At 47.6% G+C, this 17,671-nt stretch overlaps 1 protein-coding gene and 1 pseudogene across 9 annotated transcripts in view; both read right to left on the reverse strand.

Moving 5' to 3' along the window:
• The window catches only part of AK4 (adenylate kinase 4), an 80,552-nt gene extending 65,977 nt beyond the window's left edge, over positions 1-14,575 (reverse strand). Inside the window, exons 1-2 of one of the 9 annotated variants that reach the window (XM_055233667.2) lie at positions 14,268-14,575; positions 13,364-13,638 (exon numbers count right to left, since the gene is read on the reverse strand). In XM_055233667.2, the coding sequence (XP_055089642.1) occupies positions 13,364-13,508 (145 nt within the window). In that variant the 5' untranslated portion in view covers positions 13,509-13,638; positions 14,268-14,575. The other 8 variants (XM_063613325.1, XM_055233669.2, XM_063613326.1 and 5 more) reach the window with 8 other exon arrangements.
• LOC129458101 (small ribosomal subunit protein uS14-like) lies at positions 6,525-12,764 on the reverse strand (annotated as a pseudogene).
• Positions 14,576-17,671: the final 3,096 nt, after the last annotated feature.

The raw sequence follows: 17,671 nt of genomic DNA on the forward strand, positions 1-17,671 counted from the left end.
TATGCTCTGAACGTGCCCCCCAGATTCATATGCTGAAACTTAATAACCAATGTGATAGTATTAAGAGGTGGGGCCTTTAAGTGGTCATAAGGGCTCCTCCCCTGTAGTGTGGTGGCTCATGCCTGTAATTCTAGCATTTTGAGAAGCCGATGCAGGCAGATCACCTGAGGCCAGAAATTCAAGACCAGCCTGGGCAATATAGTGAGACCTTGTCTCTACCAAAAATTTAAAAATTAGCCAGGTGTGGTGGCATGCGCCTGTAGCCCCTGCTATTCTGGAGGCTGAGACAGGAGTACTGCTTGAGCCCAGGAGTTCCAGGCTGCAGTGAGCCAATATTGCACCACTCCACTCTAGCCTGGGCAACAGAGCAAGACCTCATCTCCAAAAACAAAAACAAAAGAAAAAACCACAAAAACAATAAATTAAGTCTTGTGTCCCCTTTTTTTTTTTTTTTTTTTTTGAGACGGAGTCTCACTCTGTCGCCCAGGCTGGAGTGCAGTGGCGCAATCTCGGCTCACTGCAAGCTCCGCCTCCCAGGTTCACGCCATTCTCCTGCCTCAGCCTCTCCGAGTAGCTGGGACTACAGGCGCCCGCCACCACGCCCGGCTAATTTTTTGTATTTTTAGTAGAGATGGAGTTTCACCGTGGTCTCGATCTCCTGACCTCGTGATCTGCCCGCCTCGGCCTCCCAAAGTGCTGGGATTACAAGCGTGAGCCACCGCGCCCGGCCATAAGTCTTGTGTCTTATAAAAGAGGCTTCATCACCTTGGGAGTCTGAGGCAGGAGAACTGCTTGAGTATAGGAGCTCAAAACCAGCCTGGTCAACAAAGTGAGACCCTGTCTCTAGTGGAAAATTTTAAAAATTAGAAAAAATAAAATCAAAGAAGCTTAATGTGGCCTTTAGCCCTTTTCCCCTTCCATCCTTTCTGCCATGTGAGAATACAAAGTTCAAGGTGCAACCTTGGAAGCAGTCAACAGGCCTTACTGGACACCAAACCTGCCAGCACCTTCATCTTGGAATTCCCAGCCTCCAGAAATGTGAGAAATACATTTCTGTTGTTTATAATTACTCAGTCTCAGGTATTTTGTTATAGCCACACAAACAGACTAAGACACACTGTCCCTACATGGCATTTATAAGACATGAGTATTTCACTAGTTTCTAGAGTACTCAGATGTCAGCACGACATAATGGGAAGAAGTTTAATCCTAGCTATGGAGCCCTAGGTTTGAATGCTAGTTTCTCTTTAACTAGCTGCTTGACTTAGGACAAGTTACTCAACCTTTCTGAGGCCACATATTTGTCACTCAACTTTTTTTTTTTTTTTTTGAGACATAGTCTCGCTCTGTTGCCCAGACTGGAGTGCAGTGGTGCGATCTTGGCTCACTGCAACCTCCACCTCCTGGGTTCAAGCGATTCTTGTACCTCAGCCTCTTGAGTAGCTGGGACTACAGACGCACACCACCATGCCCAGCTAATTTTTATATTTTTAGTAGAGATGGGGTTTCACCATATTGACCAGGCTGGTTTTGAGTTCCTGACCTTGTGATCCACCTGCCTGGGCCTCCCAAACTGTTGGGATTACAGGTGTGAGCAACACGCCCGGCCAACTTTTTTTTTTCTTTTTGAGACAGGGTTTTGCTCTGTTGCCCAGACCGGGGTGCAGTGGCTCAAACACAGCTCGCTGTAGCCTCACTATAGACTCACTGTAGCCTCCCGGGCTCAGGCAATCCTCCCACCTCAGTCTCCCAACTAGCTGGGACTACAGGCATGCGCCACCATACTGGTTAACTCTGTTTATTTTTTGTAGAGACAGGGTCTTGCCATGTTGCCCAGGCTGGTCTCAAACTCCTGGGCTCAAGTGATCCATCCGCCTTGGCCTCCCAAAATGCTGGGATTACAGGCGTGAGCCACTGCACCTGACCAAGTTAGTTACTCAACCTTTCTGAGGCCGTTTATTTATTTGTAAAGCAAATGATATAACAAAAACTGCTCTGGAGATCTGTGTGGGAATTAGAGATAATATGCATTCATTATTCAGTCCAGGGCCTGGCAGTTGCTTCGTCCACTGCAAATGTTGGTTATGACCAAGTCACAAGAATTATAAAATGCCAGGGTCACAGGTTACTGCTGCCCAGACAGAAGGTGCTGAAGATCAGAAAACAGTTGATTTCTAGCTTCTTGGAAGCTAGATGATAAACAAGAATGACTCTGCATTATTTCAGTATTATCTGTCTGGCTAAGTAAGGGATGATTGCTGCTGGATCTGTTGTTTAACTAGTACAAAAACTCTCAGAACTTAGAGGTGAGACTGTTAAAATATAACATCAGCCATTTAAATTCAACTACATGAAGCTGTACAAACAAGACCTTTTGTACTATGTCTTAAAGGCCAACCTGAGAGCTTAAACATCAAGTGGAGGGGGTAAAATATGCAGAGTAATCCAAAAGCCTCTATTATCTACTCATGCTTTTTAAAAAAAACCTAGTTTGGGCCGGGTGCAGTGGCTCACACCTGTAATCCCAGCACTTTGGGAGGCCGAGGCAGGCGGATCACCTGAGGTCAGCAGTTCAAGACCAGCCTGGCGAACATGGTGAAACCCTGTCTTTATTAAAAATGCAAAAAAAAAAAAAAAACTTAGCAGGTCATGGGAGCAGGAGCCTGTAGTCCCAGCTACTCAGGAGGCTGAGGCACAAGAATCGCTTGAACCCAGGAGGCAGAAGTTGCAGTGAGCCAAGATCACACGACTAGCCTGGGCAACAGAGTGAGGCAACAGAGTGGGCAACAGAGCGAGGCTCCGTCTCAAAGAAAAAAAAATCTAGTTTGCTAAAGGAGAATACATGGTTGAGATATCTGATCCATTGTCCACTGTGAAAGTACATCATCTAAAAAACTTACGAAATGTCCAAGTCCTCAAACCTTCTCACAATGTGCACCAATACAGATTGTTAAAGAGCAGACTAGCATAATATAATACCATTTAACAATTTACTTGGTAGATTTTGAAGAGAACAGGTAATTCAACATGCCTTTCAGAATGGGTGAATTTATAGTTAACAGTGTGAAGCCCAATTTACTAGTTTTAGGATTGTTTGCCATCCTTCAGTTCCAGAAGTTAAAAGCCGAAGTTTACATGCATATACTACAATGCCACTATGTTTATGTATATCTTAAAGGCAAGCACAAGTAATGAGGGCTGGAAAGGTGATATGCGGCAGGCATGATAACCCTTTCCTTTGACAATGTCATTAGAGATGGATGTGGACTAAAATGGTAATAGAAAAGGTAAGGCCAAGCCATAAAAGCAAGGACCTCTTGTGGACCATAAACAAACCCTAGAAGAGGAGTTTCAGGTATGCTGTGACAATGACCATGCCATCTTTTTGTAGCTGTACTCATTTGTCAAAACTCAGCTCAGGAATCGCCTCCTCTAAAAAGCCTTCCCAAATCTCACCTCCTCCTAAATGCTGGGTTAGCTGCCTCTTCTGTAAGCATGCACATCTTGCAGCCTCAATTAATTTTTTTTTCTCGGACACAGGGTCGTGCTCTGTTGCCCAGGCTGGAGTGCAGTGGCATGATCACAGATCACTTCAACCTCAACCTCCGGGGCTCAAGTGATCCTCCCACCTCCTGAGTAGCTGAGACTACAGGTGTGCACAACCACACCCAGCTAATTTTCTTACATTATTTTTAGTAAAGATGAGGTCTTGCTATGTTATCCAAGCTGGTCTTGGACACTTGGTCTCTGGCAATCCTCCAGCCTCAGCCTCCCAAAGTGCTGAGATTACAAACGTGAACCACCACACCCAGCACAACTGTGTTATTTTCTTCTTGTTTGCTTGCCTGTCTGACTGCCTGCCTCCACCAAAAAACAGCAGCTCCTTCAGGAACAGACCTTGTTTCACCTCTTTGCATCCCACAAGCCAAGATTGCCTGGCACTCAAACATTTGTTGAAAGACACATTTACCAGGACATTCAGTGCAGCACGCTCTGTATATCGAATGACTATAAATAACCTAAATTCCAATCAACAGGGGACTGATTAAATTGTGGTCCCAGGACTCTTGTGAGTCCATGAGAACTTTTCAAGGGTCCATGAGTTCCCCTTTAATTACATGTGTATAAAGCCAAATGTTCTTCAAATACTTTAACCAAAACAACATAGCACCAAAGACTGAATGAAGAACCAGATATGAGAATAGTTTTCTTCTATTAGGCCAGAAAGATTTGCAAATGTGCAAAAGTAACAGTACTTTTCTCATTAGATTTCATTTTGGAAAATAGTTAATTTTCACAGAAATCTGTTAACATACAGTGGATTATTGTTATTTTTGATGAATTAATATTTTTAAATTTTCTCAATTTTTTTTTTTTTTTGAGACACAGTCTCGCCCTGTCATCCAGGCTGGAGTGCGGTGGCGCAATCTTGGCTCCCTGCAACCTCCGCCTCCTGGGTTCAAGCAATTCTTAAGCAAATCTCAGCCTCGGGAGTAGCTGGGATCACAGGCACACGCCACCACGCCCAGCTAATTTTTGTATTTTTAGTAGAGACAGGGTTTCACCATGTTGGTCAGGCTGTTCTCAAACTCCTGACCTCATGATCCGCCTGCCTCGGCCTCCCAAAGTGCTGGGATTACAGGCATGAGCCATCGCGCCCAGCAAATTTTCTCAATTTTAATTTCAAATCCATTTAACATCTATATGTATAACCCACATAAACAAAGCTTCTTTGGTTCTCGATTTTCAAATGTGTTAAAAAGGACCTGAGGTCAAAACGTAAGAGAAAGGCTAAATACACTATGCTATATCTGTACAATAAAAGATAATGCAGACATCTTTTTAAAAGAATAAAGTAAACTGATACATGCTGATGGAAACCACTATCTAAGCTTTACTGCTAAGTTTTTCTTAAGTTCAATACAAAGAACAAATGTGTACATTAAAAAAAAAGAGGCACTGCTATACACACATAAATGCTATAGATATATGACAAAATCTTTGGATGCACATCCAAAAAAAGTTAAAAGCAGATGCCCCTGTGGAGAGAAACTGGGGAACCAAGAGTCAGGGATAGGCATGAAACTTTCCACTCTATTCCCAGTGTATTATTTGAAAATTTTACCATCTGCATGTACCTGTATTACATTTTCAAAATTAAAAATGGAATAACAAATTATATTTGAACATTGGAATTGTACATGAGTATTTAACTCACATTAAAAAACAGTATTTAACAGAATTGGAAAATATTAGATGATAGATTGTTAAAGCAAGCAATTTTCAAAACAGTAATACTATAATATGATGCAATAATAATGTAACTCAAAATGTGTGTGTGTGTGTGTGTGTGTGTGTGTGTTCCTGAAAAAGTCTAGAAGGATACGCTGTATATAAAAGTATTAGCACTGTGGATGGTGGCTCATGCCTGTAATCCCAGCACTTTGGGAAGCCAAGGCGGGCAGATCACTTGAGGTCAGGAGTTCGAGACCAGCCTGGCCAATATGGTGAAACCCCGTTTCTACTAAAAATACAAAAAATTAAGCCAGGCATGGTGGCAAGTGCCTATAATCCCAGCTACTTGGGAGGCCGAGGCAGAAGAATCACTTGAACTCGGGAGGTGGAGGTTGCAGTGAGCCAAGAGCCGAGAACACGCCACTGCACTCTAGCCTAGGCGACAGAGCAAGACTCCATCTAAAAAAAAAAAAAAAAAGTATTAGCAATAACTTTTCCTTCCAGTTGGTAAATTACAAGTGATTGTTTTCATCTTTCTAAACTTTTGCTAACTTATACATATTATTTCCATAATCAGAAAATCAGTTTATATATATGCTACATATATCCATACCTAAATAAAATATTTTTCTTTTTTTTTTTTTATTTACTTTTTGAGACAGAGTCTTGCTCTGCCACCCAGGCTGGAGTACAGTGGCGCAATCTCAGCTCACTGCAACCTCTGCCTCCTGGATTCAAGCGATTGTCCTGCCTCAGCCTCTCAAGTAGCTGGGACTATAGGCACACGCCACCAAGCCCAGCTAATTTTTGTATTTTTAGTAGAGACAGAGTTTCACCATGTTGGCCAGACTGGTCTCAAACTCCTGGCCTAAATTAAACATTTATTAAGCCAAAAAGTACACAAATAAAGTAGCACCTATAAACTACCAAGAACTGGAGCGAATATTTGTAAGCTATGTTTAAAACTCTCCCTATGTCAGCCGGGTGTGGTGGCTCACACCTGTAATCCCAGCACTTTGGGAGGCCGAGGCAGGTGGATCACCTAGGCCAGGAGTTCAAGACCAGCCTGGCCAACATGGTGAAGCCCCACCTCTGCTAAAAATACAAAAATTAGCTGGGCATGGTGGTGGGCGCCTGTAATCCCAGCTACTTGGGAGGCTGAGTCAGGAGAATTGCTTGAACCCGGGAGGTGGAGGTTGCAGTGAGCCAAAATCGTGCCACTGCACTCCAGCCTGGGTGACAAGAGCAAGATGTCTTACAAAAAAAAAAAAAAAAAATTCTCCCTATGATTTAAGTTCTATTTTGGCCAGTAGTTTTATTCCTAGAAACCTATCCCAAAGAAAGTACATTTGTCCAGTGATTTGTACACAATGACATTTGTAAGAACATTCTTCGTTTGTTTAAATGTTTATTTTACGTACAAAGAACTATCATGGTTTTTTATTGGGTAGATGCCATGGATAATCCTTTGAAGGAAGATCATTTAGTCCAACTTAATAAAACTGATATCGTTCGTGTACTGATGGAAACACTGGCAGCACGTATTGAGGCCATATTTCTGGATCAGACAGCGCCGGTTTGAACAGACGCGACAAGAGCGAGAACCCTGGCTGAATTTTCAGCAGTGGCTCCAGTACAGCTGCTGGTGACCCATCTTGCTCTCAGGAGTGCAACAAGGTAAAAGGAAGGAGCTAGCCCACGCATGTGCTCTTCCAAGGGCATTCCTAATCAGCAAAGTATGCAAATAACCCAAATGTTCCACAAAAGATTGGTTAGACACATTCTAGTTCATTCAACCCTATAGCACATTCACCCAGGCAGGCACTCAGGGCAAAATCCTAGGATTCGTTGTAGACTTTCTCTCCATCACCTCTCACAACCAATTCATTATGTCCAGTCAGCTCTGCCTTCATACATATCCTCGTTTATTTCTCTCCTCCTTTGTCACTAACAAGTGCAAACCACAGGCCACTCTCCTCATCCATACTGGTCTCCCTCTTGCTCACCTGAGTCACCTCTCCACACAGCAGGCAAAAGATCAACTTTTAGAAAGTAAATCTTTTCATGTCATTGTCCTATGTAAAACCCTTCCTTGACTTTCCAGTGCCCTTGGAATAAAATCCAATCCTTACCAGGATCCCCCAGGCTCTACCTGATCTGGCACCTGCTCGTCTCTCTGACCTGACCTATTTCCACATCCCTTGCTAGGCTCCAAACATACTGCCACTTCTTTCTGTTCTTCAGACACGCTATGCTAATTCCCACCTTAGGGCCTTTGCACTTGCTGTTCCTTCTTCCTGGAACACTCTGTTCCTAATCATCACAAGCTCATTGTTTACGGTATGAATAAGGACATTCACCTCCTGGAGAGGCCTTCCCTAATCACACAACCTAAGACAGTCACCTTTAATTTATTTGCTTAAATTACCCTTAAGGAATTAAGGTAACTTTTACTTGCTGCTTTCATTTCTTCTACCATTTTACATTCTCTAAATTTTGTACAAGGCATGATTTTGATCAGAAAAAAACTACTTCTAAAAAATGATCCTGGCCAGGCATGGTGGCTCACACCTGTAATCTCACCATTTTGGGAGGCCGAGGCAGGCAGATTGCCTGAACTAAGGGGTTCAAGACCAGCCTGGGCAACACATAGAAACCCTATCTCTACAAAAAAATACGAAATTATCCGGGCATGGTGGCGCATGCCTGTAGCCCCAGCTGCTTAAGGGGCTAAGGTAAGACAATCACTTGAGCCCGGGAAGTCAAGGCCACAGTGAGCCATGTTCATGCCACTGCACTCTAGCCTAGGTCACAGAGTGAAACTATGTCTCAAAAAGAAGAAGAAAAAAAATCCCACTGGAAGAATGTGCAAAGATTCAGATGTACATGTGGCTAAGGCAGACATACTGTCATGGAATGAATGCCTTATTCAAGTCACAAATAGTGTTCTTCAAATATGTGTGAAAATCCTCAAAGAAACCAAAAAAAGCAATAATAATAAGTGGATATGGAGTGGACCTTTGGACTGGAGAGGTCTCAAAACCAGTCAGACCCTTGGTTGACCTGTGCTACATCCTGAGTCTCACCAAGCTGGGGGGGAAATGGAATAGAACATACTCTAGAAACCCTGTAATAAGCCAAGACTCTAAATAGCCGGGCGCGGTGGCTCACGCCTGTAATCCCAGCACTTTGGGAGGCCAAGGCGGGCGGATCACGAGGTCAGGAGATCGAGACCATCCTGGCTAACACAGTGAAACCCCGTCTCTACTAAAAAATACAAAAAAATTAGCCGGGCGTGGTGGCGGGCGCTTGTAGTCCCAGCTACTCGGGAGGCTGAGGCAGGAGAATGGCGTGAACCCCGGGGGGCGGAGCCTGCAGTGAGCCGAGATCGCGCCACTGCACTCCAGCCTGGGCAACAGCGAGACTCTGTCTCAAAAAAAAAATAAAAAAATAAAAATAAGCCAAGACTCTGTATGATCTATAAAAAGGATAACTATTGAAACCTGTTTTAGATACATTGTTGAACTCTGGCTCCCAAGTCTCTCTAATACAATGTTTCTATCTTCCAGTTCTCAGAACTTTTCCCTCTTACATAAGACACACATTTATACTTAATGAGCACTAAAAAAAAAACCCTGAGCCCTCTGAACTAGGCCATCTTTTCAAAAAGAGGCTGGGCCCATAGACTAACTTGAAATGCTAGCCCCATCAGCAAAACTCCAGCAAGAGCCACAGTTAATATTGAAAGCAGAGGCCAGGTGTGGTGGCTCACGCCTGTAATCCCAGCACTTTGGGAGGCCGAGGCGGGCAGATCACGAGGTCAGGAGTTCAAGACCAGCCTGGCCAATATGGTGAAAACCATCTCCACTAAAAATACAAAAATAGGCCGGGCGCGGTGGCTCACGCTTGTAATCCCAGCACTTTGGGAGGCCGAGGCGGGCGGATCACAAGGTCAGGAGATCGAGACCACGGTGAAACCCCGTCTCTACTAAAAATACAAAAAAAATTAGCCGGGCGTGGTGGCGGGCGCCTGTAGTCCCAGCTACTCGGAGAGGCTGAGGCAGGAGAATGGCGTGAACCCGGGAGGCGGAGCTTGCAGTGAGCCGAGATTGCGCCACTGCACTCCAGCCTGGGCGACAGAGCGAGACTCCGTCTCAAAAAAAAAAAAAAAAATATATATATATATATATAGAGAGAGAGAGAGAGCGCGCGCAGAAACAGGTTTGTTCCTTAACATCTTTTATCTCAAGTAAGTCCAAGATGCTTCCAAATGGAGACGTGCCAGTTTTCCTGCACCTGAGATAGTAGATTCAGTATAATGTGGTTTTAAAAAATACCACTATCTCCAACCTTTAAAACAGAATTTGCATATCCTTTAGATATGACCCAATAAAAGAATCTCTCATTAAATATCAGAATTTGATCAGAATTTGTAACAGGACTCACTCAATAGAGTGCCAGTCCCTGTGTGTGTGTGTGCGTGTGTATACTCATACATACATGTGCATACCCATACACACACAGAGAAAAGCTAATATTCCTTATAACAGAGGGTAAGACCCAACTCCTGGCAATCTAAGAGAACTCTCCCTTCTATTTACTCTTGCAGTGTGCTAAAGAAAATCTGAGCCAAAGATATGGGGGTGACTCTTCAAATGAGGTATCTGATAAGCCTCAGCCTGTACCACTCTAGGCATTGTAGAAAGGGCCAATGGGTGACAGCTATCATGAAGCTAATCTCAGATCCATATTAAGTACAAACTTTTACCATAAATCAGAGCTAATTAAACAAAATGGACTCTATGCTATAGGTTGCTTGACTTCTGGACTAAGATATACTGTCTAGAATTTGCGACCCAGGCCTTTAACACAGACTTGGTAAGCTCCTTTTATACATTAGGTACTTCGCCTGATCCCTGTCCTCCAAGTTTCAGAGTGGAAATTGTACAATGGTACAGGCAGAAAGAACAAAAGGCCCAAGAATGGGTCAGGTGCAGTGGCTCACACCTGTAATCCCAACATTTTGGGAGACTGAGCCAAGAGTTTGAGACCAGCCTGGGCGCTAAAGCAAAACCCCATATCTACAAATAATGATAAAATAAAAGAGGCACAAGATTATCTTAAATAATGCTATTGCCCCCAGCACCTAGAACATTGACGCACAGCAGCCACTCAGCAGATATCTTACTGGGTGTGAGACAGGCATTTTTACACTGCATGATATGTGACTGCAACATTAGAATCAATAAGACATGTGCAGAGGAGGCCAGGTACAGTGGCTCACATTTGTAATCCCAGCACTTTGGGAGGCCAACACGGGTGGATCATCTAAGGTCCCGAGTTCACGACCAGCCTGGCCTCAAACCTTCGTAGGGATGGTGAAACCCTATCTCTACGAAAAATACAAAAATTAGCCGGGCCTGGTGGCAGACGCCTGTAATCCCAGCTACTTGGGAAGCTGAAGCAAGAGAATCGCTTGAACCCGGGAGGCGGAGGTTGCAGCAAGCCGAGATAGCGCCACTGCACTCCGGCCTGGGTGACAGAACAAGACTCGTCTCAAAAAAAAAAAAGTTATGTGCAGAGGAAAGAGATGAATTCTGCCAGAGCAGGTGAGGGAAGACTTCCAAGAAGCAATGACATCAGAATGGCCCTTTCCTGAAAGAGCAGCTTTTCACCAGGCTGCAGGAGGAGGAAAGCCATGCAGACAAGAGTGTGCCCAAATCCAGGCTGGAGCAGATGGCCGGAGCTACTTTCCAATTCAAATTCCTACACGGTTCTATTTCCTGGGTTTTTGTTGTGCTTCATCGTCTCCTTCAAACCTTCCATTATAAAGGGTACATACAGAAGAAGTGGTTGTGCTTCCCACCAGGAAATCAGCTAAAAGCAAACAGCAGGTAACAGACAGAAAAATAAATACCGTGGAATGGAATGTTTTATTTACCAGGCAGTAAGCCTATAAGATTCTGAGACCTTCTGAGAGGGAAAAATAATCCGATAACCCGAAAGTTCACTAGAAACAAGCCACTTTCAAAACAAATTGCTGTCCTTTATTTTTCTTATTTCTTTGATAAAGTTTTTTTTTTAATTGGCTCATGCAAAAAGCTGCTTGATTCCCAACAGAAAAAAGAAAATCTAAACATTTCAGTCACTTCTCACTCCAGGGAGGATCACTGGGGAGGAAATGAACGCATTCGAAAGAGAATGAAAACTAAAATTTAGAACACAGGAAAGTTGAAATAATAAAAAGAGAGAGAGAGAGAACAAAGGAAAAGAGCAAATGGAAAATTTTCAAAGCCCCTAAGAAAGTGCAGAAATAAGCTATTCCCATCACACTCTCTTTAAAAATGGAAAGGGTTATGAGTCCAGTCCCAGGATGGACAGTGTGAAGCCCTTCATTCCAGAAGGAGACAAGTCACCTAGTCAGGTACAGAGAATTATGGAACGGGCTCATAGAAGGAAACAAGTCACCTAGTCAGGTACAGAGAATTATGGAACGGGCTCATAGAAGGAAACAAGTCACCTAGTCAGGTACAGAGAATTATGGAACGGGCTCATAGAAGGAAACAAGTCACCTAGTCAGGTACAGAGAATTATGGAACAGGCTCATAGAAGGAAACAAGTCACCTAGTCAGGTACAGAGAATTATGGAACGGGCTCATCTCTTCTCACTGTCTTCCTTCACTGACTCCATGCTCCTACCATGAAGAAGCCTAACCTAAACACCAAACCCTTAGGATGAGAGCCAGCCTTCCCTCTCAGGCCACTCTCCCCTGAAACCGCAGCATTCCAAGAATAAAATGCATTTGAATGTATTAAAATCAAAATAGGCGCACTTGAGGTAACAATACCCACAACAGAAAACTCAAGTGCAATCTGGTACACATAATTCTTCCTTTTGAGATATGGGGGTGGGGGAAGAGTTTCCTGTAAAAGTCCGCTTTTTCAACCTGCTTAAGAGATAAGGAATAAAACTCTGGAGATACTTCTTAATTCCTTGCTTTTAAGCTTTCCTTTTGTTTTTCGGTACTGTCCTCCACCTTCCTTTTCAAACCACTCTGTGCTTCTGAAATGCAGATCCCCGGATAATTAGTCCATGATGGGCAATAACTAGCCCGGACACCCTTGAGAAGTACAGCGACAGTAAAGGACCCCTGCTGGGAAGAACAACTTTTCATAAAGGAGTTGCTAATTACCAGCATCTCCATCCCAGAAGGGTTAAGAGCTTCGCAGCAGCACAACCGCTACCTCTCGCCTTTTAACGCCAATTCTTTTGGAACTGGTGTGAACGTGGAGTGGGAGGAGAGGGGGAAAGGGACGCACTCAACCCCGTCAGACTAAGAAATCAGGCGATCTACAGATCCCCAAGTTCACCACTCCAGCCAAAGGAGGCACCTCATGCCAAGGGAGGCTGCTCAAGAAACCATTTCCAGGAAAGCTGCATTCAAAATGTAATTTATCACAACGAGTCTCCCCCGAGTCTCCTGACGGCCAGGCCCGGCGGCTTTGGGAGGAGGGGGAGTTGCTGGGGAAGGGTTTACCTTAGAAGGCGACAGCGAACAGACAGGCCTTTCAAAGCCACCGAGGGCTCTGCCCCGAGGCCCGAGGCTGCGTGGAGGGGCTGGAGAGGCGCGAGGCTGCGAGCCCCCCGGCGCCACAGGTTCCCCGGCGCGCGGCCCCGCCCGACTGCCACAGGTGGGCGGCGCTCCGCCTCTGGGCTCCCGCGGGAGGGGGCGCGCGGCTCTCTAGGGACTCGGGGGAGGGGGCCGGGGCTAAGGGGTACGAGGGCGGCTCTGCCTTAAGGAGGGCAGCGTGAGACGGAAGCTCCGGGTTTTCCCTGCCTAGTTCTCGTTCCCTTGGCCGGGTGGCTCGGGCTTTTCCTCGCGGCAAGAGGAGCGGTGGAGAGAGGAGCCGCGGCCACCTCCCACCGGCCGCCCCTGGAGCCTCGGCCTCCTCCCCGGGCGCGGTTAAGCCGCGCGACCGCCAGCTGCATGCGCCCCGGCACGTACGAGCCTGCACGACCACACGCGGGCGGGGGAAGGGCGCCGCGATCGGGGAGCCCCAGTCCCTCCAGGGCCTCACCCCAGCCCAACGCGGCTCGCCCCCGGCCCTCGTCCCCGCAGCCCCTCACCGGTGTTGGCCTTGATGTTCTCCCGCAAGAAGTGGCCGCTGGAGAGATGCTGGAGGCCAAAGTTCTCGGCGATCCTCTGGCACACGGTGCCCTTGCCCGAGCCGGGCGGCCCGAGGATGACCGCGCGCAGGAGTTTGGAAGCCATTGCCTTCGAGAGGAGGGGGGCGGTCAAACGCGCAGCCCCGACCGCGGCCCCGGAGGGAGCCCCGGGAACTTTGTTTCTCGGCCCCCTACCTCTGGCACCCTCCGCTCTCACTGGGACTCGCCGGCCGCCCCTACAGGGGGAAGGAGAGACTTTTAAGACAACCCCTCCCCTCAGCCCAGCGCCGGGACCGAGTCGCAGGCGGAGTGAGCGCCACGCTACACCTCCCCGCCCTCCTCCACCTCCTCGCCCTCCTCCACCTCCTCGCCCTCCTCCACCTCCTCGCCCCCACGCAGAGCTGCTGGAGCGCGCCGTGCCCCGCCCTGCCGACTCGGCCTCCAGGGGTCAGAGGTCGGCCCGGCCAGTCCCACCTTCATCCTTTCCTCCAGCTCGCTCCCCACGCCGCGTCCGAGAAGTGGGCCGGGCGGCCGGGCATCCCCAAGCCAGTCTCCGCCGAGCCGGGGAAGCTGGCACAAGGGGGATGACTCAAAGCCAGCCCCCGCCGCCCCACGCACCGGGCGGCCTAGGGGCTGAGCCCCTGCCGGGTCCTCGCACGTGGGCAATGTGTGGTCTGCGTCTCGCCCCCTCCCCGGCGGCTGTCACATCCCCCGGAGTCTCAGCTGCCGCCGCTGCCCGCCGCCCGCGCGCGCTCGGAGGGGCCCACCTCCGCCCGGGGTTGGCGGATGCGCTCCCCGGCCGTGGGGCGCGCGACGAGCCCGAGCCCCGCGCATCGCCACCAAAAGCAATCAAATAAACACACACCTTGGCTGGAGGCAGCACTCCGAGAGGCTTCCAGCCCGGATCTTGCAGGGCGGCGCCGCCTCCGCCCGCCCAGTCGCGGAGCCCCGGCCGGCCGCGCGGGACTCGCGCCTTACGTAAGCTCGGGAGACCGGCTCCGCGAGCCGCTGGCCGCCGCCCCCTCCCGTCCCCTTCACTTCACTCCCACCCAGCCTGCCTGGCCCGCGTGCTCCCTGCGACCCAGCGAGGGCTGCGGGGGCGAAGCGAGGTGCAGACCACGCGAGGTAGAGAAACCCCTTTTTTTCTTTCGCGGTCGCCTGGGGACCGCGGTCTATACTGCAAGGGAAGGGAAAAATACAACTTGTTGAGCGCCTACTGTGCGCCAAGTTCGCGGCTAGGTGATTTCATTGTGTTTACAGCCGAGGAATGGAGTGTGACCATTCATTCATGATTCATTCAGCAAATGTTTATTGAGTGCCTACTGTGTGCCAGAAACTATTCTAGGCGCTTAGGAACTAGCCGTGAACAACAGATCAAATCCTGCTCTCAAGAAATTGCGTCCTAGCGGGAGGCTGGAACCCAAGACTGACTGACTCCAAAGCCTAGGCGCCTTGGGGAACAGGGAAGAAGGGGATGTCCCTCACCTGTGCTCAGGACCTTCTTGGTAAATGATTCCAGGACTTCCATGCGCATTATGTTGGTGCTGCACCTATAACTCACCAAGTCCTAATGGAGTCTGTCTTCCCCCACTCCACCTCCCCTGCATATCCCAATCCACATTCTGTTAGATCTGTGCCCACCTTACACACAGCCTTTAATTTCCCACCCCAACTAGTGGGATAACTGCCCATAAGACTCCAGTTTCTGTGCCATTCCATTTTCTGTGCAGTTGCCAGGAATATTGATAAAGTGAAAATCAATTTCTATTATTTCCCGGCCTCAGATATTGTCTTCCCTTCAGGATAAAGTGAAAAATCTTCAGCAGGGGCGCAGAGATGCCTTCCGTACACCTTTGCATTCTGCAGGCCCCCTCCTTTGCCTTCCTTCCATAGGCCACCTGCCTTTCAGGAAATCTGTTGCAGAGTTCCCAGCGCCAATACCCAGGGCTCAGAGAAGGTGAGGGACACAAGTAGTGGGATGGTGTGGAGAAGAACCCCCTCTCAGTTCCTGACTTCTCTTTGATTGGGGTTGGTGGAGGGCAGGGCCTGGCATAGTTTCCTGACACCCAGCGCCTCTCCCCACTGCTTACTCCACGCACAAAATTGGCCAGACAGCACACCCAGGCCACCAACCCCAGGCCAGCGTTTGTTCCATAGACTGATCTCCCTCTGAAATGTCTCAGTGTGGCCGGGCGCTGTGGCTCACACCCGTAATCCCAGCACTTTGGGAGGCCGAGGCAGATGGATCACTTGAGGCCAGGAGTATGAGACCAGCCTGTGTAACATGGTGAAACTCCGTCTCTACCAAAAATAGAATGATTAGCCAGGTGTGGTGGTGCACGCCTGTAATCCCAACTACTGCAGAGGCTGAGGCAAGAGAGTCACTTGAACCTGGGAGGTTGAGGTTGCAGTGAGCTGGGATCACGCCACTGCACTCCAGCCTGGGCAACAGGGCGAGACTCTGTCTCAAATCAATGATAAATAAATCAATAAATAAATCTCAGTGTGCTGTAGACCTGATACTGAGCCCCTTCAAACCTTTTCTGGGAACAAAGGGGAAGAAAAACTTGGGGGTCTGGGGGTGGGGGCATATGTGTATAATATGTAGCAGATACTTCTTTGGAGTGGCTCTGAGAAGTGAGCATGCATCAGAATCACCTGGAAGGCATGTTGAAACATACTGCTGAGCTCCCCCTGCACAGTGCCACACGCGTCCATGTGAAGAGACCACCAAACAAGCTTTGTGTGAGCAATAAGGCTGTTCATTTCTCCTGGGTGCAGGCGGGCTGAATCCGAAAAGAGAGTCAGGAAAGGGTGGTGGGATTATCATTAGTTCTTATAGATTTTCGGATAGGCGGTGGAGTTAGGAGCAGTGTTTTGTGGGCAGGGGGTGGATCTCACAAAGTACATTCTCAAGGGTAAGGAGAATTACAAAGTACATTGATCAGTTAGGGTGGGGCAGAAACAAATCACGGTGGTGGAATGTCATCAGTTAAGGCTATTTTCACTTTTGTGGATCTTCAGTTGCTTCAGGCCGTCTGGATGTATACATGCAGGTCACAGGGGATATGATGGCTTAGCTTGGGCTAGAGGCCTGACACACAGAATCTGATTCAGTGGATGGAAGGTGGGCATTTCCACCAAGTTCCCAGGTGATGCTGAGTTTGCTGATCTGGAGACCACACCTTGAAAACCACTGCCATAGTGAACAGAGCATTGAGACACAAGATGTGTGGTGTCCTGATTCCTCTGCCAATGTATGACCTTTGGCCCTTAACCTCTTTACTTTGTAAAATGAGGAGGTTGGATTTAGTACATCCTGAAGATTCCTTCATATCTATTAAGAATTGACTGTCACTGGCCAGGCGCGGTGGCTCACGCTTGTAATCCCAGCACTTTGGGAGGCCGAGGCTGGCGGATCACAAGGTCAGCAGATCGAGACCATGGTGAAACCCCGTCTCTATTAAAAATACAAAAAAAAATTAGCCGGGCGTGGTGGCGGGCGCCTGTAGTCCCAGCTACTCAGAGAGGCTGAGGCAGGAGAATGGCGTGAACCCGGGAGGCGGAGCTTGCAGTGAGCCGAGATTGTGCCACTGCACTCCAGCCTGGGCGACAGAGCGAGACTCCGTCTCAAAAAAAAAAAAAAAAATTGACTGTAACTTTCCACAGGAAGTATGGCTTTTAGCCCACACGGACTAGCTATCCTATAGCCCTACCTTACCCTACCACCTAGTTCTTTTGCCTACTTTTGAAATGTCTTTACCAACATCACCTTATAGTGTCATGGAACAGTGCTAACCACCCACATGATTCTAGGACTTTATGCTTTTAGGAGTATAAATTATGAAACAAAGAGTTATCACACACATTAGAGAAACCAAGATTGGAACCTCACATTTCACAAAAGAGCCCTCAATGGACCATCCCAGTGCACGGCCATCTCAAGGTCCCTCAGCTCAGCTGCTGCTGACTTGGAAGTGAAGCAGAAGATGAAGAAACAGACTTTGGAGTCCAACACACCTGAGATCAAATTGCAAAAGCACCATTCACTAACTGCAAATTTCATGATCTCTGTGAGCCTTAGTTTATCTGTAAAAAGAAAATAATACCTCAAAGTCTTGTGGTGAAGCTTAAATGGAGATCCTGTATATAAAGGACTGAGTACAGGGCTGGGCATGCAGTAAGTATTCAGTCGTAAACATCATCATCACCAGTATTAATCATGGGTCGATTATTTAGCCTCTCTAAACCCAGTTCCTGAGTTGTGAG

This window comes from Symphalangus syndactylus, chromosome 19 (genome assembly GCF_028878055.3).
Source record: "Symphalangus syndactylus isolate Jambi chromosome 19, NHGRI_mSymSyn1-v2.1_pri, whole genome shotgun sequence".
NCBI lineage: Eukaryota > Metazoa > Chordata > Mammalia > Primates > Hylobatidae > Symphalangus > Symphalangus syndactylus.